The sequence below is a fragment of the Protopterus annectens genome, chromosome 10.part0 (genome assembly GCF_019279795.1).
Source record: "Protopterus annectens isolate FY-2018-M chromosome 10.part0, PAN1.0, whole genome shotgun sequence".
NCBI classification, from domain to species: Eukaryota; Metazoa; Chordata; order Ceratodontiformes; family Protopteridae; genus Protopterus; species Protopterus annectens.
Window position 1 is genome coordinate 1,615,405,752 of NC_056744.1, and position 26,239 is coordinate 1,615,431,990.

Genomic DNA, 26,239 nt, shown 5'->3' on the forward strand with positions numbered 1-26,239 from the left:
CACATATATATATATATATATATATATATATATATATATATATATATATATATATATATATATATATATATATATATATATATATATATATATATCAATACATATGTGAATATACTTGTAGGTGTCAGTATGCATACACACTCACTACAGGGAACAGGAGAGAGAAATGCAGCAACCTGAATCTACAACACAGCCTGACTCCTGTGAGACTTACTAACCCTTTTAACTGCTTAAAAGTGCCTTTAGCACTCTGATTGACAGGTACTGTACTCATTTCGAAAGCAAAATAAAAGCCTACTATTAGGCCCTACCCCAGGACCTTGGTAACACTAGTCTGTATGACCTACCACTAAGCCATGACTCTCATACAAGAACATAGTGCTAAAATAAATATAACATGTAATAGTATGAATGAATATAAAGGCAATAGAGGATGTGTACTAGCCAAAGCATGTCAAGTAGACTTTTACTGTCATAATTACTGGATTCCCATAATAGTTTACTGTTAACAGAAACAGCCCTGCTAATTGTTAGCTTGTAGTTGATAATGTAAGCTAATGTACATATATGAAAGTATGTATATGTACACACATATATATATATATATATATACCAATACATATGTAAATGTACTTGTAGGTGTCAGTATGCATACACACTCAGTACAGGGAACAGGTGAGAGAAATGTAGCAACCTGAATCTACAACACAGCATGAATCATGAGACACTTACTAACCTTCACACTCACAGAACACTGTCCACAGCCTACCAGCATGGTCCACGCCCTTGCAATCTGAAAGGGCAACGCCTATCTCACATACCCTTTTATAGCACTGTCCTGAAATCACAGTGAGACATGCAAGCAGTACACAACTGGCTGCATGCAATTAGCAAATGCTGGCTTACAATTGGTGCAGAGGCCATCACATGGACCTATGCAGATACCTACAAAAGCATCCAGTACTAACACTCCACACATGCAATACATTCATTGCACCAAACTGAGAGAGAGAGAGAGAGAGAGAGAGAGAGAGAGAGAGAGAGAGAGAGAGAAAGGCAGTGATAAAAAAAAAATCACTGTAGCTTCACAGCACCAAAAGCAGCAGCAGCAGCAGCAGCAGCAAGCATCAAGCAGCAAGCATCAGCAGGAGTGACACACCAACAGCTGACACAAACACAGGTAATGCAAAGTAGCAGGTTAATATGTGTTTACTGTGAAACCTCCAAATGTATCATAGTTCAGTATCTATAGGTATGTCCATGAGATAGGTTGTGTGTACATAGTCCCAGCAAAAGGGGATGACCATACATCACATGTCAATCACTCTTAAGCCATGTTCATGGCAGCAGTTGTCTGTGTGTTGCCCTTTGCAATGGCTGTAGTGACAGTGAAAGGACAGCCATGTTCAAAAGGCTGGATCAGCCCATCACAAAGGCACAGTGGCTGGGGATAGTGTCCGCAGGTACCCGATAACATCGTTGATCAAGAGACAGAGACAGAGATCCTCAAAAAACCAAAAAAAAAAAAATACACACAGCATTAAACTGTCAGCACTGCCAGCAGGAACAGTATCAGGCTGTGCCAGCAGCAGCACAAACCAAAGCCACTGGTAACGCAAACAGCTGCGACAAACACAGGTAATGTAAAGTAGCAGGTAATACTTTGCATACTGTAAACCATGACAATGTGTCATATGTCTGTATCTATAGGTATGTCATCCTGCTGGTACATCCTTTGTCACCATTGTCCCTAGGTGGTGGACAGTATGCATTGGGCATAGATCAGGGCAATTTGGTACCTGTGGCACATGCATCCCCACAAAGCAGCCATGAGCAGGGTCCTCCGATGGTACCATGCAGACAGTCGCCCATGGGTTCTCGTGGGTGCATCCGTGGCCGTACTGCCTCTGGCCGACGTGCCGAAGGAGGTATGTCATCCTCCGTTATGTTTCGGACTGTTATGCAGGCACAGGCGCATATGGCAAGGTACACCAGACAGGGTCTGAGGGAGCTGAGAGCATGTCACACAGCCATGACAGACGGCATGCGTGACATTGCGAATACTATTCATAATTTCACCGATTTCGTTGACACACGTTGTGGGGACATACAACAGCTGCTCCACAACCAGATGTCCAAGGGCCAGGGCGATGGTGTGCGTTTGCGGCATCGACGTGGCCGTATGCCGGCAACAGCACCAGCTGGCAGTCGGTGCGGATGACAACAGGCCCGCTCACGCACCCCAAGTGCCAGCAGCAGCCCCAGCATTGCTGGGTCAGTGCTGTCATCAGGACGCCCCAGGAGACCACGTGCACGTGGCTCTGGACAGTCCCAATAGGGAACTGTGTCCAGTCAACACACACCTGCTTCCGATGACAGTACCCAGTCTGGATTAGTACCGGATATGGTCCGTAGCACCCCTGCCAGGGACAGGTACCGTGTCCGTGCCCACAGACACTGATCTGGATGACCTGACAGGTGCAGTCTGTGGCTGTCCACAAAACCCTGTACATGGCAGCCATTATGTGGAACTGTGTGCGTGCTTACACACATGCAGAAATTTAACACCTAGGGAATACACATACACACACACACTGCACCAACACTGGTCCACCCTGTACTGCTGCCCCTAACGAACACACATACACACACATGTCAATTGGTGGTACCAGTGGCTGACTTGGACATACCTAACCCACACCCTGTGCATATGATGACACTGTGCCACCTCCTGCATACTACATCAGTGCAGGAAAAGGTAAACACGTTGCTGATGCACAGGGTGACTACACAGATGTGTATAAGTAGTAACATGTTGGTAACTGTTCAGTATTCCACTATGATTGTGTGTATATCCCAGCATTCCTGCTGCAGTAACTGTATGAATGTCCTGAATTGTTATCTGCACCCATACTACTTACCAAAGTGTACCAGCTGCACACCATCACATGCTAGTATTGACTATGGGAATGTGCATCATGTGCTGTATTGTAGATTCAGCTATATGTATCTGTTCTGTCACACATGCATTTACAACCACCCTGCTACCCCCACACATGCACATGCTCACCTGCCATTTCCATGATTAATTACCCTACATAAGTAGCTGTCGACACGTGACAGGTACACATTTGCAAAGTGCACTATTTGGATTACTACCTAGTTCCTCTTCTCTACCTGTACTAATGTGCATCAGGTACTGTGGTTCCCTGATCGCCACATCCAACATGTTTTCCATACAGAAATGCACACACAGAAACATCCCACATCCACACACTTGCCACATGCAGGTTTCAAAACACTATCTAGGTATGTTCTGGAACAGGTGCGTGTTACAGTAGCATGTAGCACTATACTGAGTAGTGGCAGTTGTCTGTTGTCATGTTGTTTGTATAGGGTGCTGTCAACATCACTGTTTGTTAAGGGAAATGTGCACCCTGTAGTGTGTAGCCCCAGTTGGCAAAAGGTGCATCTCACCCCCAGCATTCTGCACACACACACTAACCCCACAAACTTGCCATTTGCAAGATTCAAACCCCTACCTAACTATTTCATGACACTAGAGACAGACGCATTAGCGGAGTGTGCTATTTACATTACCAGGAAAAATCCTTTCTAATGCTGTACTTAGAGGGTGCTGACATCATCTGTGTTTAGGAAGAGGGGTGTGCACCCTGTAGTGTGTTCTCCCAGTTGGCAAAAGGCACTTTTCTCTCACAGCATTATGCACACACACAAACCCCACTCACACTAACACACATACATTCCATTTGCAGGATTCAAACCACTACCTAACTATGTTATAACACTAGACACAGATGCATTAGCGGAGCGCGCTATACGGATTACTAGGGACCTTTGCTTCAAGTAATATAGTTATAGAGTGCTGACATCATCAGTGTTTCGAAAGGGGAATCTGCATCCTGTAGTGTATTTTCACAGTTGCTAATAGGGGCATTTCCCGCACACACATAGATGTGGTTGATGTTTGCATATGTGGGGGATCCAGTACTCCAGTGTGATTAGTATATGGTTCAATCTCAGCAATGAGGGATAACCTTCCGGTGGTGAGCATTTTGTACCCATGTTTGTGATGATCAGGTCTAGTATATTTTCCCCTCTTGTGGGAATGTTGACTACTTGTTCCATAGCTAAAGAGTTTCTGAACTATGGGCACCTTAGAGTTTGGGTATTGTGGCTTGAGTAATGTTCCCAGTCTATGTTTGGGTAGTTGAAGTCACCCAGTATGATGGTGTTTGGAGAGAAATCTATACTCTCCTGTGTCTTCATGAAGGCTGTGTGGGATTCCTGAGTTTGAGAGGGTGTTCTGTAACATGCTACACACTGTAGGGCTGTTTTGCCTATGGTTAATTGCACCTGGATGGTGTGTGATGCTTCATGCGTTGACACAAACCTGGAGGTGTGTGTATCCTTGATGGATATGGCTACATCCCCTCCTTTTGTGGTACAGTCCGGGTTTGGATGCCGGTACACATGATATGAGGTAAAATTTGAAAGTGCTGGTGTGCTCTCAGGAGCCTTGAAGAAGGTTTCAGTCACCACACAGACATCGATGTTCTCCATACTGAGGAGGGCTTCAAGGGCGTGCATCTTGAGATTTAGACTTCTGTCGTTGAGCAGCATTACCCTTATTTTTTTATATTATTGTTTTCTACTGCAGAATGTTTAGAATTTAAGCCTTGCATAGAAAAGGCACTATGGGGGTGGCAAGAGCCTTGGCCAATATCCGGAAACCTAGGGGTGACAGGTGCATGACATCCCTTGCAGATCAGCGTGGATTGTCAAGCATGTCATCCCAGGCAGACAGATATTGGATCCCCTTAGAATTACAACAGTAATTAAGACAATTATTGAAAATGATCATTTTGTGTCTGTATTGTGGCATCATTCTTGGTGAGGGTAGGATACTGCTCAGGGTCAGGGTCATACCAGCATGGGCTAAATAATCTGAGAGCTCCTCTGTGTCTCTTTTCATGTGGTCCAGGGAGGTACGTCTCAGGTTGTTCACAACGGCATGGACAATGACTGACTCATACTTGTACTTGCTGTGGAGTGACCTGAGTGCTTGTGTTATGTGGCACATTCTATCACCCAACAGGCAGCTTACTGTGACCCTCACCTTGCTCAGTCTGGAGAGTGGGACGTCAGTGTGTCTGACTATGGCATCACCTATTATAGGTGTGTCACGCATTGTGTTTGGCCTTAGGGGCTGTGCCTGTTAAGAACACTGACTTTGTGAAGTCTGTGTTGCTTGTGATATGTTTTCGTGTGGGATGCAGCATGTCTGGCCATGTCATTTCTGTCCGTGGTCTGGTTTGTATCACCTTTGGTGACATAGGTATTTATATGTCAGCTGGTGGGCATTTGCAGTGTTACTTACTGGAAGTGGTACAGCTTGTTTGTTGTACAATGGACTACATGCAGCCCTGCTTACTGTAGCTATGTTTGCATGCATGTTTCCTTGCAGTTACCCTGGAATACTGATCCGACCTGCCATGCAGAGTTACACAGCTTCTGTGGACTCCTAGTGACATCTGCATAGCTTACTATATGTATGTTCATGTCTCACTTGACAGAATGTCACTGTTTGTCCTGTTCACATGTACGTTGCCTGTGACACTTTGCATATGACTTACCTGGCATCTGTCCACGTGAGCAGTCATATATGCCACTGCTAAGTTATCACAGGCACTACACCCTCACATACTCATCTTCTGTTGAACAACCTGCTTTGCTAAGGACAGCTTGCACCTGTCACCCCTGGGCTTTTGGATATCGCCAAAGGCTCTTGCTACCCCCATAGTGCCTGTGTTAGGCAAGACTCAAATAACAAACTCACCTGCATAGGTATCACAAGGGATAAGAAACTAAGAGTAATGCTACTCAACGGCAGGAGTCTAAACCTCAAGATGCACAAACTCGAAACATTCCTCAGCATGGAGAACATCGCTATCTGTGCAGTAACAGATACCGGGTTCAGGGATAATGAGAGCACTCCAGCACTACCAAGTTATACCTCATACCATGCTTTTCAGCCCCAAAACTTGGAGAAAACCACAAAAGGAGGGTGTGTATTGATATTCATCCAAGATACCCACACCCCCAGGTTGGTGGCAAAGCACCAAACATCAGAGACTATCCATATGTAACTAACAATGGGTAAAACTGCCTTCCAGGTTACAGCCTGCTACAGACCACCCTCCCAAACCCAAGAACCGCACTTGGCCTTCCTGAGAACAGTTGGAAATATGTAGGTCTGTCCATACACCATTATATTGGGTGACAGGGATAACCCCACCACAGCGGCAAACTCTCTCAGTTGAAAAAGAATATTAAAAGTTGTCAACCATATGTCATATGGAGTACTGAGAGTGAAGCAGTGAGAAACAAGGATGGATTAGGTTCCACAAAGTCCAAGAATTCTTCAATTGATAAAAAGTAGATTTTATTCCTCTCAGACAAGCGCTTTCGCTAAAATTAGCTTCATCAGGTCTTTTACATTTACAAAATGAATTAAAATGCCATTTTTATATATTCATTACAATTCAATTAAAACAAATTGCAATCGTTACTTAAAAGGGAAATACCATGATGTTTAAAAACAATTGAAGTACAAAGTGTGCTTAACTTCCCTGATATGGCAAGCTTATAAAATCAAAACAATGCATACATAAGACCAGATCAATACATAAGGAAAATATGTATATATGAATATGAATATAATAATGTAATAATGTAGTCCTAAGTGTTAGGTCTGTGAAAGCAACTGAAAACTGTATTACGATAGTGTATGTGTATAAGTTCTAACATGGCCAAAGTACCTGTGAAACTATAAATGAACCAAACTGATGGAAAATGCATAAATGGGTTTTTAAGAAATCTATGTATGTCTCTGGGATATGTATATGTGTATATAGCTGCATGATTCATAAAAAGTGCAAATTGAGTATTGGTGTACTGAAAATGGACCAATAACTCCTGGAAACTGGTTTTATATGGGGAGCTGTATCTATAGATGGTGATGGATTATTATGTAACTGTTCTCAGATATTCTATTAAAAGCTTTTTGAGCTTAATTTACTTCTACCACTGAGTGTAATGTACATTTGATGAGCATTGAAAATTATCATTATGCTTGCTATAACAAATATATGTATGTATGCATATTACATGCAGAGAACAAATCAGACAGAATTAAAAATTACTAAAGAGCCATATAGTTAAGGTACATTCATAGGTCTAAAGTATATATATCTTATATTATGTGTATCTTACTTGATCTTCCTTCTCTTCCTCAATTTAGGCTTTATTGATACCCTCTCATTTAGGCCTTTCCCATTGTCTGCTCTTAGGCGTATGATCCAATCATTCTCTCTGTCCTCCGTGTGATTCCGAATATCCCCACCTCTTTTACTGGTAGGTATAATTTCCAAGACTCTGAAATGAAAGGTATGTGTAGTGTCATTGTCTGCCACATGTTTTGCTAGGGCATTATTCTGATGATTTTTCCTAATGTGGTAAATGTGTTCTCTAATGCGGTCCCTAAATTTACGGTTGGTTTTCCCCACATAAAAACACCTGCATACTTGGCATACTGCCAGATAGACTATATTGCTGGTCATACAATTTGCTACAGTGGTAGTTTTAAAAGTTTTCCCTGTGTCCGGATGCAGAAACGATGGATTCGTATCTATATATATGCAGAAGTTACATTTACCACATGGTTCAGTTTACCACATTAGGAAAAATCATCAGAATAATGCCCTAGCAAAACATGTGGCAGACAATGACACTACACATACCTTTCATTTCAGAGTCTTGGAAATTATACCTACCAGTAAAAGAGGTGGGGATATTCGGAATCACACGGAGGACAGAGAGAATGATTGGATCATACGCCTAAGAGCAGACAATGGGAAAGGCCTAAATGAGAGGGTATCAATAAAGCCTAAATTGAGGAAGAGAAGGAAGATCAAGTAAGATACACATAATATAAGATATATATACTTTAGACCTATGAATGTACCTTAACTATATGGCTCTTTAGTAATTTTTAATTCTGTCTGATTTGTTCTCTGCATGTAATATGCATACATACATATATTTGTTATAGCAAGCATAATGATAATTTTCAATGCTCATCAAATGTACATTACACTCAGTGGTAGAAGTAAATTAAGCTCAAAAAGCTTTTAATAGAATATCTGAGAACAGTTACATAATAATCCATCACCATCTATAGATACAGCTCCCGATAAAACCAGTTTCCAGGAGTTATTGGTCCATTTTCAGTACACCAATACTCAATTTGCACTTTTTATGAATCATGCAGCTATATACACATATACATATCCCAGAGACATACATAGATTTCTTAAAACCCATTTATGCATTTTCCATCAGTTTGGTTCATTTATAGTTTCACAGGTACTTTGGCCATGTTAGAACTTATACACATACACTATCGTAATACAGTTTTCAGTTGCTTTCACAGACCTAACACTTAGGACTACATTATTACATTATTATATTCATATTCATATATACATATTTTCCTTATGTATTGATCTGGTCTTATGTATGCATTGTTTTGATTTTATAAGCTTGCCATATCAGGGAAGTTAAGCACACTTTGTACTTCAATTGTTTTTAAACATCATGGTATTTCCCTTTTAAGTAACGATTGCAATTTGTTTTAATTGAATTGTAATGAATATATAAAAATGGCATTTTAATTCATTTTGTAAATGTAAAAGACCTGATGAAGCTAATTTTAGCGAAAGCGCTTGTCTGAGAGGAATAAAATCTACTTTTTATCAATTGAAGAATTCTTGGACTTTGTGGAACCTAATCCATCCTTGTTTCTCACTGCTTCACTCTCAGTACTCCATATGACATATGGTTGACAACTTTTAATATTCTTTTTCAACTGAGAGAGTTTGCCGCTGTGGTGGGGTTATCCCTGTATATACTTCTTATTTTTACTTCACCAACCACCTCACGGAGCATTGAGAATTTGTTTTTTTCAGTTACTACAATACGGAAAATATATTTTTTCCAAAGTTTACTTATTTGCATAGACTGTGAATCCATTTGCAAGCCTCTAATTTACTTGCAAGCCTCCTATTGACTATCCGTATCCAGTTTCATTGAAACTGCGGCAATACAAGATAAAAGCAACGATGGCAAACATTGAACTTGATTATAATCCTCGAGGTGAACACCAGAGGAAGGGGCCGTTACATCGCCGCTTTAAGCAGTACCTTGACTGCACAGCTGCCTCGACGTGGCGTCTCGATGCGCCGGCACATAGTGATGACAACGCAGAAGAAACTACGAACATGGAGAAACTACAACACCTTTTAGAAGGCTTAGAACGAAGCTTCTTCAAACTAAAGAGGTTACAAGTGCAACGGATGCACTTGCAACATTGCTTGGATACCAACATAGTACCACGAGGCTTGCGCATATTCAATATGCCCAGCCAAGGACGCGATTATCCTGACCTACTGGCAGCCTGGCAGAAATTAAATCTGGAAGCAAGCAGGAGATATTTGGAGCTGCTTATCAATTTTTTCGCGCCCGAAGAGGAAGCGCTTAATCTGGATATCAACAGTAAATATTCAACAATCTACAATGATTTTAATGAAGGTACTGTTAATCCCTTACTTGAAAATGTTTTAGACAGTGTATCAGCACTAGAGCGGAAGTTAATCACACAGAAGAAACACAAGATTAACAGAGACTTTAACGATTTTAAATTAGGCCAAGTCTTTGCTTGGCCAAGATATAATAGTAATAACAACAATAGTAATGTGAATCAAACGTCAGTGTATGGCACGTTGGCATATAACTCTAGTAATGTCTCGAATGTATTGAATGATGTTCCTTTATCAACTAGTAGTAATGTATCTCAATGTGTACACCATAACAATGGTAGCATGAATATGAATATAAAACCTAGATATATGCTAAACATGAATAGATCAGATGCTACAGGAACTATAAGTGCAGTTGAAAACTTTAATATCAGTGGAAGAAGGAGAAATACTGGTACAGAACACAGTAGCAATCATACCAACCATGCTATGACTGTCAATGTTCCTAACTCTATTAACAATATCACTGATACAACTGAATTGAATAAAGTTACACAAGGAATAGGACACAATATGTGTGAAAATATGCCTACTGAGGCCAATATAAATACTCCAGATACAGCAAACATTACACAAGATAGTGGTACATTGTTAGGAACTCTGGACAAAGATGACGATGCAATTAGACCACTAGAAGGGAATAGGGAATCGAACATCAATAATAATACCAATGACTCCAATGATGTTATTCACATCATGCATCCTAGTATGCAAGAAGAAGTGAATCTGTATCCTATTGTGCAGGTAATTAGGAACAACCCTAGTGTAAATGTTGATGAAGGTGAGACAGTTGTGAGAAGGAAAATACCTGACCCCCACCTGAGAACAAGCCAAGAGACAGCCTTGAATATTTATTTTCCCCTCCCCATACGTATGGAAAAGGGTCCGAGGCGTACGCGCTCTATGAGCCGAGGACGCCAGAAAAGGAAATACTCGGAAGAATTTCCTCAGAACCAAACAATAAAGAAAATGTGGAAGAAATAAACACCAGTACAGTGTTCAATCTATCCAATAGAGTTCTAACTAAGGATGAGGTCTCTCTATTGAACAAGGGTATGAGTTTTATCCCCAAAAGTAACAGTGTTATAACAGAAACTGTATCAGATTTGAAATTATTCTGTAGAAACATCATGTTGAAACTACAGTTCAAAGATATTAACACTACACAAAAGACAGATAGGAATTTTGTTTTCAAAAAACTCAGTGATTATGTTCCAATTAATCACCCCATTATAGAGACCTACCAACGGCTCACAGAGGAAGAATTACATAATTATTATAATGAGAAAAGAGATAAGAGGAAGTATTACTCTGACAACCTAACTCATGGAGAAAGAACAGGGCTAAGAAGCCTACGGGCTGATAGCAGTATAGTAGTCAGACCAGCTGACAAAGGGGGAAGAACTGTAGTCATGAATACTAGTCAGTACCTTTTAGCCATGAAGGAGATGTTAGGCGATAGGTTTTATGAAACTATTGATCCCTTCATTACTAAAGACATTATAAGACAGATTAAGAAGATATTGACAGAACTGTACTCAAACAATAAGATTAATGAAGATTTGTATGGTTATTTATTGATAAAGGAACCACTAATACCGATCATGCATGGCCTACCTAAGATCCATAAGAATCTAGTCAACCCTCCCATGAGACCAATAGTGTCAGGGCGAAGTTGGGTCACTGAACACCTATCGGTATATATAGAGAAAAACCTCAGACCTATATTGAATAACAACATCTTTGTCTTAAGAGATTCGAAACAATTTCTACTGGATTTATATGAGTGCATTGGTAATCAGCCTGAACTGGAATCATTCATGTTTGTCACCCTAGACATACAGTCATTATTCACAGTCATACCGAATAAGACAGGGTTGACCTTCATCCATGAGTATCTGAAGAAACATAGTAACTATAGTGAGACCAAGATAGAATTGATAGCATACTTTTTGAATCTGGTCTTAACCAATAACATTTTTATGTTTGATGACATCATATACAGGCAGGTAGATGGTGTTGCCATGGGCACCCCATGCGCCAACAGCTATGCCAACATGGTGTTGGCGCATTGGGAGGAGGAGATATTGTTTAAAACAGGAATATTCATGGAAAGGTTATATTTTTCCGACGTTTTGTCGATGACGTTTTTCTTTTATGGAAAGGAACAGCAGTACAACTACAATCATTTTTGAGAACCATTAATGACCTAACAGACTTCCTTACATTTACATTGAACTACTCAAGGAATAAGATTGAGTTCCTGGACCTATATATAGAGAGACTACCCAATGGATTAATTAACACCGGGGTATTCCGTAAGGCTTGTTATAGCAACTCCTTACTCATGAGGTCCAGCATGCATCCCTCGTTCGTATTTAAGAACATCATAAGGGGGCAAGGGATAAGAGCTTCTAGACTCAATCCTACAACAGAAGGCTTTAATATGGAACTCGACCTATTAGAGACCAGGCTATTAGAAAGAGGATATCAGGACCATGAGGTGAAAAGAAACCTACAAGATATTCCAGAATTGAGAAGCACCATAGCTACCCCATATTTTGGTCCTGATAATCAATGTATGAATAGCAGCAATGAGCACAATTCTTCAGTTGTAAAATTTATGACTTCCTTCACCTCTGATAGTCACATGATCAGGGATATTATAAGTAAATACTGGAAAATCTTTGAGATAGATGAAAGCATCAAGAACATCGTAGGTGATATTCCGAAATTCCAGTATAGGAATCAGAAAAACTTGAAAAGGTTGTTATGTGACATGAAAGATGGTCAGGTTGCTTTAGATGTAGGGCACACTGAACCATGTGGTAAATGTAACTTCTGCATATATATAGATACGAATCCATCGTTTCTGCATCCGGACACAGGGAAAACTTTTAAAACTACCACTGTAGCAAATTGTATGACCAGCAATATAGTCTATCTGGCAGTATGCCAAGTATGCAGGTGTTTTTATGTGGGGAAAACCAACCGTAAATTTAGGGACCGCATTAGAGAACACATTTACCACATTAGGAAAAATCATCAGAATAATGCCCTAGCAAAACATGTGGCAGACAATGACACTACACATACCTTTCATTTCAGAGTCTTGGAAATTATACCTACCAGTAAAAGAGGAGGGGATATTCGGAATCACGGAGGACAGAGAGAATGATTGGATCATACGCCTAAGAGCAGACAATGGGAAAGGCCTAAATGAGAGGGTATCAATAAAGCCTAAATTGAGGAAGAGAAGGAAGATCAAGTAAGATACACATAATATAAGATATATATACTTTAGACCTATGAATGTACCTTAACTATATGGCTCTTTAGTAATTTTTAATTCTGTCTGATTTGTTCTCTGCATGTAATATGCATACATACATATATTTGTTATAGCAAGCATAATGATAATTTTCAATGCTCATCAAATGTACATTACACTCAGTGGTAGAAGTAAATTAAGCTCAAAAAGCTTTTAATAGAATATCTGAGAACAGTTACATAATAATCCATCACCATCTATAGATACAGCTCCCCGTATAAAACCAGTTTCCAGGAGTTATTGGTCCATTTTCAGTACACCAATACTCAATTTGCACTTTTTATGAATCATGCAGCTATATACACATATACATATCCCAGAGACATACATCGATTTCTTAAAAACCCATTTATGCATTTTCCATCAGTTTGGTTCATTTATAGTTTCACAGGTACTTTGGCCATGTTAGAACTTATACACATACACTATCGTAATACAGTTTTCAGTTGCTTTCACAGACCTAACACTTAGGACTACATTATTACATTATTATATTCATATTCATATATACATATTTTCCTTATGTATTGATCTGGTCTTATGTATGCATTGTTTTGATTTTATAAGCTTGCCATATCAGGGAAGTTAAGCACACTTTGTACTTCAATTGTTTTTAAACATCATGGTATTTCCCTTTTAAGTAACGATTGCAATTTGTTTTAATTGAATTGTAATGAATATATAAAAATGGCATTTTAATTCATTTTGTAAATGTAAAAGACCTGATGAAGCTAATTTTAGCGAAAGCGCTTGTCTGAGAGGAATAAAATCTACTTTTTATCAATTGAAGAATTCTTGGACTTTGTGGAACCTAATCCATCCTTGTTTCTCACTGCTTCACTCTCAGTACTCCATATGACATATGGTTGACAACTTTTTTTATTATATTGGGTGAGTTAAACTACACAAACATAGACTGGGAGCATGACTGTAGCTACAACACCCTAGCCCAAAGAATTTATTAACTAAAATGCTATGGAACAACTTGTTACCACTCCAAGAGGGGAAAACATACTGGACCTGATCATCACCAACATGGGGACTCTATGCTCCAGACCAGAAGTGTATCCCTCACTGGTAAGATCAGACCATAAACTAATCTCACTGGATATTCACATCCCAACCCCACCCCCTGCACAGAAAACCACAGTCAACAACTTCTGTAAAGCAAGTTCACACTCCTCAAAAATGATGTGGAAACCTTCAAAGCCCCCGGGCCTGTTGAAAATATGGACCAGACTGCAGATACCTGTATAAAGGCATTCTATGGACACCTTCAGAAATGCATGGATCATGCGATCCCAAATAAACGCAAGACCCAATCCTCCAAAGGCAGACGTCCTGTCTGGTGGACACCAGCCATAAACAAACTATACAATAGAAGGATGAAGCTACTAAATGATGCAACAAAATCCCAAAATGTGAAAGCATCAGTGATGAGTATTAGAAGAAAACTACAGCCACTCATAAGTTTGTCTAAGGCCATCTTTGAGAGAAAATTCCACAAGACACTAAGGATAATCACAAGGCTTTCTTTAGTTATGTTAGGAACCTGGGTGGTAATTCCCAGATATGCTCAGAGGTAGTCCAAAATGTCAAAAGAAATACCAAACACACAGACATTGCCAACATCCTAGCGGACAGGTTCAGTGCAAACTTCTCCCCCCTCCACACCGAAAGGGCAAATATGTATCCCAGCAGAGTGCTGCCCCCCTGACATCTCAGATGCTCAGGTAAGAGCTGCCCTCTCCAAAGCAATAAACACTACATCAATGGGACCACACAGTGTCCCGGGCTGTGTCCTACATGAACTCCAAGAAGAGCTACACCCAGACATAACACTACTGTTCAATCCCAGCCTTACTACACGATATGTGGCCAAAGAGTGGAGTACAGCAACAGTGGTCCCTCTACATTTAGGTGGTGCCTTAACGGATCCTGGACACTATCGCCCCATAAGCCTGACTAGCTTGGTCTGCAAAGCTATGGCAAGGATCATCATGGACCTCATAAATATAGATATTGGGGACCTACAGACACTGCATCATACCCAGTTTGGCTTTGTTAATTGCAGATCCTGCCTCTCAAACCTGGTTGATTTCTTTGAAACAGTCACCAAGGCCATTGACAAGGGGAAGGTGGTCTACACAGCCTACCTGGACCTTGCAAAAGCCTTTGATACAATACCCCACTTGGGCATTCTAGGGAAGCTCACCAGTGTACATATAAACCCCTATGTCACTACATAGATTGCACAGTGGCTCAAGGGCAGAACCCACATGGTTAGAATTGCTGGAGCCATGTCAGCCTCAAAACCAGTTACAAGTGGTGTCCCACAAGGCTCAGTCCTGGGATCTGTCTTGTTCAGTATATATTTATCGGAGGTACAGGCCAACATGGAAGGACTGTGGCTGACCAAGTCGCAGATGACTGCAAACTGGACGCCATAATCAACTCTCCAGCCAACACAAGCATCCTCCAAAAGGGCCTCATAGAAACAGATGACTTGTGCCAGAGCCATGGCCTCAAGCTGAATGCCAAAAAGTGTATAGTCATCCCCTTTGGTGAAAACAAAGTGACCACAAAGTACCACATAGGTGGTAATCCATTAAGTACAGAAGAAGGAATTATGGACCTTGGGGGACCCAAGTTGATAGCATTCTCTCATTTGACAACCACGTGGCCAAAGTGGTTAGAAAAACAATTTATATAGGCCACCTCATCATGAAGGGATTCACATGTAGATCAGGGGAGGACATTGTGCCTCTTTACTCATCCCTCATCAGGCCCATAATTGACTACAATGCCCCTGTTGGCATGCACCTTACCAGACACCTGCAGCAACTGGAAAGACCCCAAAAGTACCTCACCAAGAGGATCAAAGGGCTCAAACAGATGCCATATACTGACTGGTTAAAGAAACAGCAGCTCTACTCAGTGGCATACTGCCTCTTCAGAGGCGATCTGTGCCTGACATATAAAGCCATGTCAAACCCTGACTTAATGGGCATGCTGCACCTCAGAATATCCAAATCCCATCGATATACACGCTGGAAAGACTTGAACCTCAGGACTGATATACATAGGACATGCTGGAGGGACAGATTCATAACTCAGAGGCTCCCTTCACTCTGGAATAAAATCCCAATCCAGGTTAGGCAGAGTCCCTCATCGACTCTCTTCAAAAGGAATATTGATGACTGAATGGGACATCGTAGGTTTACTCTGAGTATCACTTATGTGTCACTGTTAGACAGAGGCACTGCATACTAACCTTGGAAAAGGGCATAGCAAGATAAATTTACAATGGATGGCGAAAGCCACACACATTCTGGCTAGGTTTATAAATGCCCTAGGGCAGATAGCCTAGTATGAACCTATGAACCTATGTATCTTGTTCCCCATTGGCCCTATGTGCTGTTAATCACCATGGCAATCACAATACTATGGTAGCATGTGCAAAGGTCAGTTGTCAGTCACCTCTATGGTACATTTGTGGAATATGTGAGTCATGTAGTAATGTCACAGCTGCCACATGTACACAGTCAACCCTATCCCCTACCCATGGATGTACAACACATGTATGAGATGGAAACACATAGCCAAACTGTTGACTAAGCACTCTGAACCCAGTACTGGCATAACCTGTCAGGTGGCATGAAATACTACAGTGACTACAATACCAGTCTGATGTAGACCTACACTGACAGCAATACAAGCACGGGAACACACCGGGCCATTCGTGGAGCCTAAGAATGGCATCCTGCCTGAGCGGCAGACACCTCTGCAGCTGGCACACAGGCATATGTTATGCCTGAACACAGCACGCATAACGCATAGCACACAAATCCTGTGTGCCAAACAGTCACAGTCTGTACAGCTATACAACACTCCTGCTACAGTTGTGCTAGGTACCTTTATTGTCCGGTACAGTGAGGTCATGCTCACCAGGCTGGACAAGGTGAAGGTCACAGTGATATGCTCGTGGGGCACTATGGTCCACCACATAACACAAGCATACAGGTCAGTCAGATGCATGGACACATATGACTCAGTCATTGTCTATGCCACTACAGCTGACCTGTGATGTACCTCCCTGGACTACATGATAGGGAACATGGAAGGGCTCACTGAGCAAGTGGCACAGGCTGGTAGAACCCTGACCTTGGTTGGCATCATACCCTCACCAGGAATGCTGACGATACTGAATGCTAATGAATTACTGTAGCTACAACACCCTAGCTGAAAGGTTCCTAGCATGCAGTCACTGCATTGCTATGGAACAACTTCTTACCACTCCCACAACAGGTGAAAACATGCAGCACCTGTTCATCAACAACATGTAGACTATATGCCCCAGACCAGGTGTGTATCCCTCACTGCTAGGTTGATACCATCTATATCTCACACTGTATATACACATACCACATGCAGCACATGCACAGAAGACCACAGTCATAATGTTACCCAGTGCAAATACCATGTATTCACATGTGGCAGGCATCACACATGGTAACTATTGAAGGTCACAGGTACATATGTGTATTTGGCACACACATACATAATCTGTGCATTGCCATAACTGTTTTAATCAATGTCATGCATTATTGTGAACAACAACCCGCACACATGGGCATTCTGTGTGAGAAAAACACGTGACATGTCTGGAATCAGAAGCCATAAATAACTGTGCTATTGTTTAGAAAGGGGATTGTGCATCCTGTAGTGTGTTTTCCCAGTTGCCAAAAGGGATTTTTTTTCATACACACTTACAAACACACTAACCCCCCTTCACACACACTTGCCATTTGCAGGATTCAAACCCCTACCTATTTATGTTATGACACTCATGATGGACACATTAGCAGAGCGCGCTATTCGCATTACTGGGAGATTTCCTTTCTCCTGATATACTTACAGGGTGCTGACATCATCAGTGTTTAGAAAGGGGAATGTGCATCCTGTAGTGTGTTTTCCCAGTTGCCAAAAGGGGTGTTTCTTTCATACACACACACTAACCCCCCTTCACACACACTTGCCATTTGCTGGATTCAAACCCCTACCTATGTTATGACACTAGAGATGGACGCATTAGCGGAGCGCGCTATTTGCATTACTGAGAGATTTTCTTTCTCCTGATATACTTGTAGGGTGCTGACATCATCAGTGTTTAGAAAGGGGAATGAGCATCCTGTAGTGTGTTTTCCCAGTTGCCAAAAAGGATGTTTTTTTCATACACACACACACTAACCCACCCTTCACACACACTTGCTGGATTCAAACCCCTACCTAACGATGTTATGACACTAGAGACCGATGCATTAGCAGAGCGCGCTATTCGGATTACTGGGAAGTTTCCTTTCTCCTGATATACTTGTAGGGTGCTGACATCATCAGTGTTTAGAAAGGGGAATGAGCATCCTGTAGTGTGTTTTCCCAGTTGCCAAAAAGGATGTTTCGTTCATACACACACACACTAACCCCCCCCTTCACACACACTTACCATTCGCTGGATTCAAACCCCTACCTAACTATGTTATGACACTAAAGACAGACGCATTAGCGGAGCGCACTATTCGGATTACTGGGAGATTACTCTTCTCCTAATATATTTATAGGGTGCTGACATCATCAGTGTTTAGAAAGGGGAATGTGCATCCTGTAGTGTTTTTTCCCAGTTGCTAAGAGACATTTCCCTCACACAGACTTGCACACACACCAACCCCGATCACCCACACACACACACACTCTGGCTAAGCTGTCATTCCCTAGGGCAAACAGCCTAGTGTTCACCTCTACACCCATATGTTTAATTGCCAGATGCACATTATTTGTTGCTGATAGCAGTGTTTGCAGGTCTTTATTGCCATAGCATTCCCTGTTTGTATGAACAACTTGTGTATCTGTGGAAGATGTTTGCATATGGGGGGGATCCACTATATCATGTATGTCTCTGTAGTCATTTAAGTGTGATCACTGGGCAGATTGCTGTAATGTTGTTGGTTCCTGGAATAACACGTACAAATACCAGATATGTGTGGCCAAATGCTAAACTGATAGTTGGCCTAAGTGTGTGAGCATGCCCAGTTCAGCCTTCCCATGGCATGTTGTCTGAAATATGTCTAATTTATCAAAGTGTGCGAGCATGCCCAGTGTGAGCTTTCCATATGTTGAACTCTGCAGACCATCACATTTGTGGATGAGTGTGAACTGCAACAAATATCTCCTGTTTATGGTTGTGTGTTGTGTGTCATGTTGTGTAGTTACTGTCCAACTGCTTTGTGTGTGAACACAACAGGGATTATACTGTGCCTGCAGGGTTTGCATGGGATACTTTGCATACAGTTGTCAACATCCGTTCATACTGACCTAACACTGTAGTACTGTATAGTGTACTGGTTCAGTACTTTCACTGTGGTGGACAGTATCCTGGGCTTTAGTCCTATCACTGCTTTACATTTCCATAGTGAGCAGAACAGCCTGGTTAGGGTCCAGTTGTGCACATCTGACCATGTTGCATTATGTTCAGATATTAACTACTTAAAACAGCCTCGTCCAACATCAGTAGTGTATTCCACAACATAGGTGTACATTGGCAAACACTACCGATGTGCCCTAGGCCATTTCTAATGCTAGTCGGAGAGTGTGTTTGTCCTTCGACACACATTATAAGTGGAGTTTGCCATGACATATGTCATGGTTAGTATACTGCATCTGTCTACCCGTGACATAACAGTGATACCCAGTGTAAACTTACCTTCTCCCATCCAGTCATCAAGGTTCCTCTTGAGGAGAATAAATGAGTGACTCTATGGATAACCTGTACTGGGAGTTTACTCATGCGTGGGGGTGGCTTCTGTGTTATGGATCATGCAGTACAGCTTGTCCTATGTATGTCAGTGCTGGGGTTCAGGTCCCTCATGTGCATAGCTCACCGCCATTCAGATTGTACAAGGTGCAGCATGTTCATTGATTCCAGCTTGGACATGGCTTTATACATCAGGCACAGCTTGCCTCTGGGTGGCCAGCATGGCAGTGTGTGGAGTTGCAGTTTGTTTAATCAGGCAACACATGACATCTGTTCAAGCTCTTTGATACTCCTGGTGAGGTACTGTTGTGGACTTTACAGTTGATGGAGGTGTCTGCTGAGGTACACCCCACAGGGGCTATTGTAGTCAATTGTAACGCTGATGAAGGATAACTGCAGAGCCACAATGACCTCCCCTTATCTAGATCTCATAACCTTCATGATTAGGTGGGTATATGGATTGTTTCTGTTAACACTACAGCCACATGTTTGTCCAATGCAGGATACCTATCACCTTGTGTCCCCCGGTCTGTCATTACATGTTAAGTATGTAATGGGTTAACACCTATGTGGTAATTGGTGGGCACTTACTGTATATCCACAGGGGTTGGCTATACAGTTTTCTGCAATTACCTTGCTGACATGGCTATGGCACTAGTTGTCTGTTTCTATATGGCCCTTTTGTGGGATGCTTGTGTCAGCTGGAGGGTCAGATATGTTGGGCAGTTTGTAGTCCTCTGCAAACATGTTCAGGCACAGTCCTTCCATGTTGGCCTGTACCTATGGGACATATATACCAAACGAGAAAGGTCCCAGGACCAAGCTTTGTGGGATGCCTGTTATATCTGGTTTGTAGTCTGACATGACTGCAGCATGTCTGACCATGTCAGTTCTGTCCTTGGTCTGGTTTGCAACCCCTCTAGTGACATAGGGGTGTATATTTAAGCTGGTGAGCATATCTATAATGAAAACGTAGGGTACTGTATGGAAGCCTTTGCAAGGTCCAGCTACACTGTGCGATCCACATTGCCCTCATCAGTGACCTTAATGACTGTTTCACATGAGTCAAACATGTTTAGGGGCAGGATCTGCACTTAAGAAAGCCACAGTGGGTAGGGTCCAGTGTCAGTAGATCCCCAATATGTCTGCAGTACATGCTGATCCTTTCCATAGCTGTGCAGACCAAGCTTCTCAGGATTCTGGGGTGGTAGTTTTTAGTATCCATTCAGGCAACACCTTTGTTGAGAATGACCAGTTTTGTTGTACACTGCTCTTTGGGTACATATCCTGTGTTAAGGCTGACATAATGTCAGGGAGGCAGCAGTCTGCTGGGAAAGATATTTTGCATTATGGGGGGGGGGGTTTGCACTGCACCTATCAGGATGTATGTTGGCAATATGTGTGTGTGTTTGGTTTGTTGATTGTAATATTTGTGTGATCCAGAGCATATCTGTGAATTCCCAACACGCTTCCTACCATCAGTTGCAGAAGCCTTGGGATTATCCTTAGTGTCCTGTACAATTTGTATCATCATAGGTTCATAGGTTCATACTAGGCTGTCCACCCTAGGGCATTTGTAAGCCTAGCCAGAGTGTGTGTCCATTACTTCTGTGTTGGACATGGCCTTGTACAACAGACATACAATGCCTCTGTGTAGGCAGTATGTGACTGCATTCAGCTGGGGTGTCTACAGCCAGGCAGCATATGACATATAGTTGTGACCCTTTATACCTCTTGGTGAGGTACCTTTGAGGTCTTTCTAACTGCTGCAGGTGCCAGGTAAGGTACATCCCAGATGAGGCATTGTACTACATTATGGGTCTGATAAGAGAACAGTATAGGGGCACAATGACCTCTGTTGACGTACATGTGAATCCTTTCATGATACGGTGTCCAATATAGACAGTCTTCCTAGCCAAATTGGCAATGTGACTGGCACATAGGTTACTGTCCACTTGTGTCCCTAGGTCCCTGATTACTTCTTCCATACATAATGGTTTACCACTTATGTGGTAATTTGTGAGTACCTTGTTTTCTATTTGGTGGTACATTCATACTGTCCACTGTCTTCAGGACAGCTGGGTGGGGTTCCTGTGTGTGAGAGTGTGGTCTGTAGCATGCTACAGACTGTACAGCAGTCTTGCCTACGGTTAGTTGCACATGGGTGGACTCCAATGCCTTAAGCATTGTCAGTTAAATGGACGTATGGGTGTCTGTGCTGAATATGGAAACTCACCCTCTTTTATGTTTTGTTCCAGGTTTTGGGGCCATAACACATGATATGTGGTATTACCTGGTAGTGCTGGTGTGCTGTCAGCTGGCTTACAGAAGGTTTCTATCAATGGACAGACATCGATGTTCTCCATACCGGGGAGGGCCTCAGGAGCATGCATATTGAGGTTTACACATCTGGCATTGGTCAGCATGACCCTTCTGTTTCTTTCCAGTTATGTTTTCTGGGTGGTGGTTTAGTCTTTTCGGCCTGGCCTACAAAAGGCTCTATGGAGGTTGCAAAAGCCTTAGGCAATATCCAGACGCCCACGGGTAACAGGTGCAAGCCATCCCTGGAACAGCAGCATGGCTTGTCAAGCATGACATCCCAAGCCGACAGACATTGGATCCCCTTGGAATGACACCAGTAATTGTGCCACTTGTTAAAGCTGATCATTATGTGATTGTACTGTGGCATCATTCATGGTGAGGGTAGGATGCTGCAAATGGTCAGTGTCATACCGGCCTGAAATACATAATCGGACAGCTCATCTATGTCTCTGTTCATGTAGCCCGTGGAGGTACATCTCAGGTCATTCACATCAGCATGGACTATGACTGCATCATATTTCTATTTGCTTTGGGGTGACCTGCATACTTGTGTTATGTGGTATATTGTAGCAGCCTACAGGCAGCTTACTGTACCCTTTCCCTTTTTCAGTCTGGTGTGCATGACAGCAGCGTGTGTCACTATGGAGTCACCTATTACAACTGTATCAGGCATGTTGTTTCTCCTTCTGTCCTGTGACTGTTAGGCACACCAGCTTTGTGTACTATGTGTTGCATGTGCTATGTCTGGAGGTTGTTTGATTGGGTGTCTGCTTTGGAGACTTCTGTTGGTGTGGTGTGTTTGTAATTAGGGCCTCTGGGAATGTTTTTCTGTGTTTATGTGTTTGGTTTACATTTGTTGTAGGTCTATGTGGGACTGGGTTTGTGGTGTATGTTGTTACCTTCTCCTCCTGACTAGTTTTGACAGTACTGAGTTGGGTGAGCTGAGACTCCAGTTGGCTACATGGCTGCATCTACCACATATATTTGTAGTTATTGAGGTGAGTTGTGGTTGTGTGTGTACTTGGGACAGGTGTAACATTGCCTGTGGATTCACAGAGTCTACTTGTTGTACCTGGCCTTAGTGGATTGTATGTGTGGACATATTTTATTGCCATACTACTGATCAGTGATTACTTCCCCTTTTATGTTTGCTCTATCATGTGGTAGCTTCCTCATTCTCTTCAATTGTTTGGTAATGTCTGGAGTCCAGCATGCCAGATGCCTGTGTGTATGGCATTGTGTCTTGTTGTTATTTGTAATTGCAGAGTAAAAGCATTCCTGGCTGTGTTCATGGAATGGCTGTATAACATGTTCTGCGGTGTGCCCCATATTCTGCACTTGCACAGGCCCTTTTGTGGATTCCACATCGGTTTGGAGGGGTGCAACCTATGCTTTACACATGTTTTTCACTGTGGTATTCTGGCCAAGGACTGGGGTCGGGATGTGTATATCCAGTGTGATTACTCTATGGTCTGGTCTTACCAGTGAGGGATACACTTCTCGCCTTGCCATCCAGTACACATGTTGCTTATTATCACATCCAGTATGCTTACCCCTCTTGTGGGGGTGTTGCATTGTTTCTTGGCATTTTGGTTTATGGATTCTGGGAACTTTTCTCCAACTATGTTGATGCTAGTATAATGCTCCTGGTGTATGTCTAGGTATTTACAGTCAAGCAATATAATGTGGTTTGGGGGTCTTGATATATTCATGTATTCCAACATAGGGCCAGTGCAGTTCCTGATATTAGGACAGTGGTCTGCAGCAGGCTATATACTGGTGGGAGGTTTTAGCCATTGGTATTTGACCATGGCTAATCCATGCTGCTTCTTTTTGTGGTACCAACATGGGGGTGTGGTTATCCATGACATTTATTGCTAGTCACCCTCCTTTTGTAGCTTGTTCCATGTTTTGTGGCTGTACAGCACAGTATGAGGTGTGACCTGGTAGTGTTAGGGTGCTGATGTGAGCCTTGATCCAGTTTTCTATTACAGGACTGATATCTACATTCTCCATACTGTGTGTGTTTACACTGCACACATTTTGCTGTTTAGACTTCTGGCATTGGGTAGCATTACATCTAGGTTCCTATCCCTTGTGGAACCTATGAAGGTGGGTTTTTGTTTTGAGACTTACCTATTCAGGGATGCTGTGGGTACTGATGGCCTTTGTTAGTATCCATGGGTCATGGACAGCTAGGTGCACACCACCTCTAGCAGGTGGTGCATCAAGTCATACTCCGCATGTCTTCCCAGCCTGAAACACATTGGCTCCCCTTTGACTAGCTGCATTACTTCAGCCAGTTATTGCACTTGATCATTCCATCGTCATTTTGTGGCTTCATGCTTGGTGAGGGTGGATGTTAGTCAGGGTCCTCAGGTGTGCATATGGTACATGGTGTTACATTACTTAACACATGGCATTCATGCCTCAGGTGGTGCTGCAGGGCTGCCTCTGTCGGATACACATATCACAGTCCCTGTACATGTGTGTGAGCAGGTCATGTCAATGTAGGCATCCATGTTATTATTTGAGTGAGTCGGAGGGGGTATCAGTCCCAGTGTTCCTACTGAGCCAGTGTATGTGCTATGCGTTGCCTCTTTGCCAAGGCCAGGGCATACTAGGCACGCCTCCTTCTGCCTACTGGGGCAGGCTCAGGTTGTTCCTCCTCCGAGTCACGCTCTGCCTGTGATGGCCTTGGCAATAGTGGGGGGATGTTTGGCCCGGCCCTATGCTGGTCCTGCTGCAGCTGTTTTCGCAGGATCATATTATGTAGCATAGCACATATCATGATCATTTGGGTACATGTATTTGGTGTGTACTGCAAGGCTCCACCAGATGTGTCCAGACACCGGAACCATGACTTGAGCAGCCCAAACACACGCTCTATGACATTACGTGTTTGTGCGTGTGCCTCATTATGGCGTTCCTGTTCAGGTGTGTGTGCGTTTCTGATGGGTGTCATCAGCCACGGCTCAAGTGCATAACCTCCATCCCCCACTAGGTGTCCATGTGGGAAGTCCCCACTGGCAAATGATTGGTACAGCTGCGTCAGATGCCAGATGTGGGAATCGTGGTAGCTCCCAGGGCAGCCAGCACACACATTCATTATTATGCCCTGGGCATCACACACGACCTGGCAGTTGATGGAGGGGAAGCCCTTGCGGTTAATGTAGGCTCTACCCCGCTCACCGGCTGGTGCATTGATGCGTATGTGCATGCAGTCTATTGCACTCAGTACCTCAGGGTATCCCGCTATTTGCTGGAAGAGACGCATATTGCTGGCCACAACCTCATGGTCATTGGGGAAATATGCATGATCACCGACATGTGCTGACATGGCATCCAGGAACTGGTGCAGTACCCTGGAGGCTGATGCCTGTGATATCCCCATCATATCGCCAGTTGGTCTCTGGAAAGTACCTGTTGCTAGTATTCTTAGGGCAAGACATACCTTAGTTTCCAATGGGATGGGTTCCCCTCTGTTGGTTCTGTGTGTGAGGCGTGGCCTGCACAGCTCAACAATTTGCTGCAGGAGGTCTCTGTCCACTCTATAGCGCTCTACTATCTCCAGCTCATGTAACCCATGGTAGGTGACCCTGGGCCTGTATACTCTTCTCCGTCTCCTCACTCTGGGTTGTCTGTCAGCATCTGCATTGTCACCACCCTCAGCAACTCGCCTATGTCTGATTATAACAGCTATGGCAGCCCCTAGCATTTTTGCTCTGAGTTCAGCTTTTTCAATTTTCTATTCTGATAGCTTACTCCTGTCTTGCAGTGTCTCTTGAGAGAAACAGCCTGCACTACTGTTTGAAGTGTTTTCAGTGCTGGGTGGGGCTTCTATTCTGCCTGTGTAATTGCCTGCTTCTAACTGTTATCACCAATTAACTCCAGCAGTATTCCCTGTCAGCTTCCTAGTGATCTGGTTGTTTCCTTTTTCCTCTCTGTTTCCTCAGGGGGAGCAATGTGCACACCAGCATAAGCACGCTCACAGTGGCTTACAATAGCGCACACATACTTACATGGTTTGGACTTGGCTGATTCATGTTAAAACGCGCGCACACAGCCTTATACATCAGGCAACAGGCTTCCTGATGC

The 26,239-nt window shown here is 42.7% G+C and overlaps 1 protein-coding gene across 3 annotated transcripts in view; it reads right to left on the reverse strand.

Annotated features, from left to right (window-relative positions):
• LOC122813794 (CD276 antigen-like) overlaps positions 1 to 26,239 on the reverse strand; it is a 361,991-nt gene that overhangs the window by 128,524 nt on the left and 207,228 nt on the right. Inside the window, exon 7 of one of the 3 annotated variants that reach the window (XM_044086301.1) lies at positions 12,896 to 12,920. The exons of the other annotated variants lie outside the window; for them this stretch is intronic. Within the exon in view, the coding sequence (XP_043942236.1) occupies positions 12,911 to 12,920 (10 nt within the window). The 3' untranslated portion in view covers positions 12,896 to 12,910. Of the gene's footprint in view, positions 1 to 12,895; positions 12,921 to 26,239 lie in introns of those variants that run through there. 3 annotated transcript variants of the gene reach the window in all.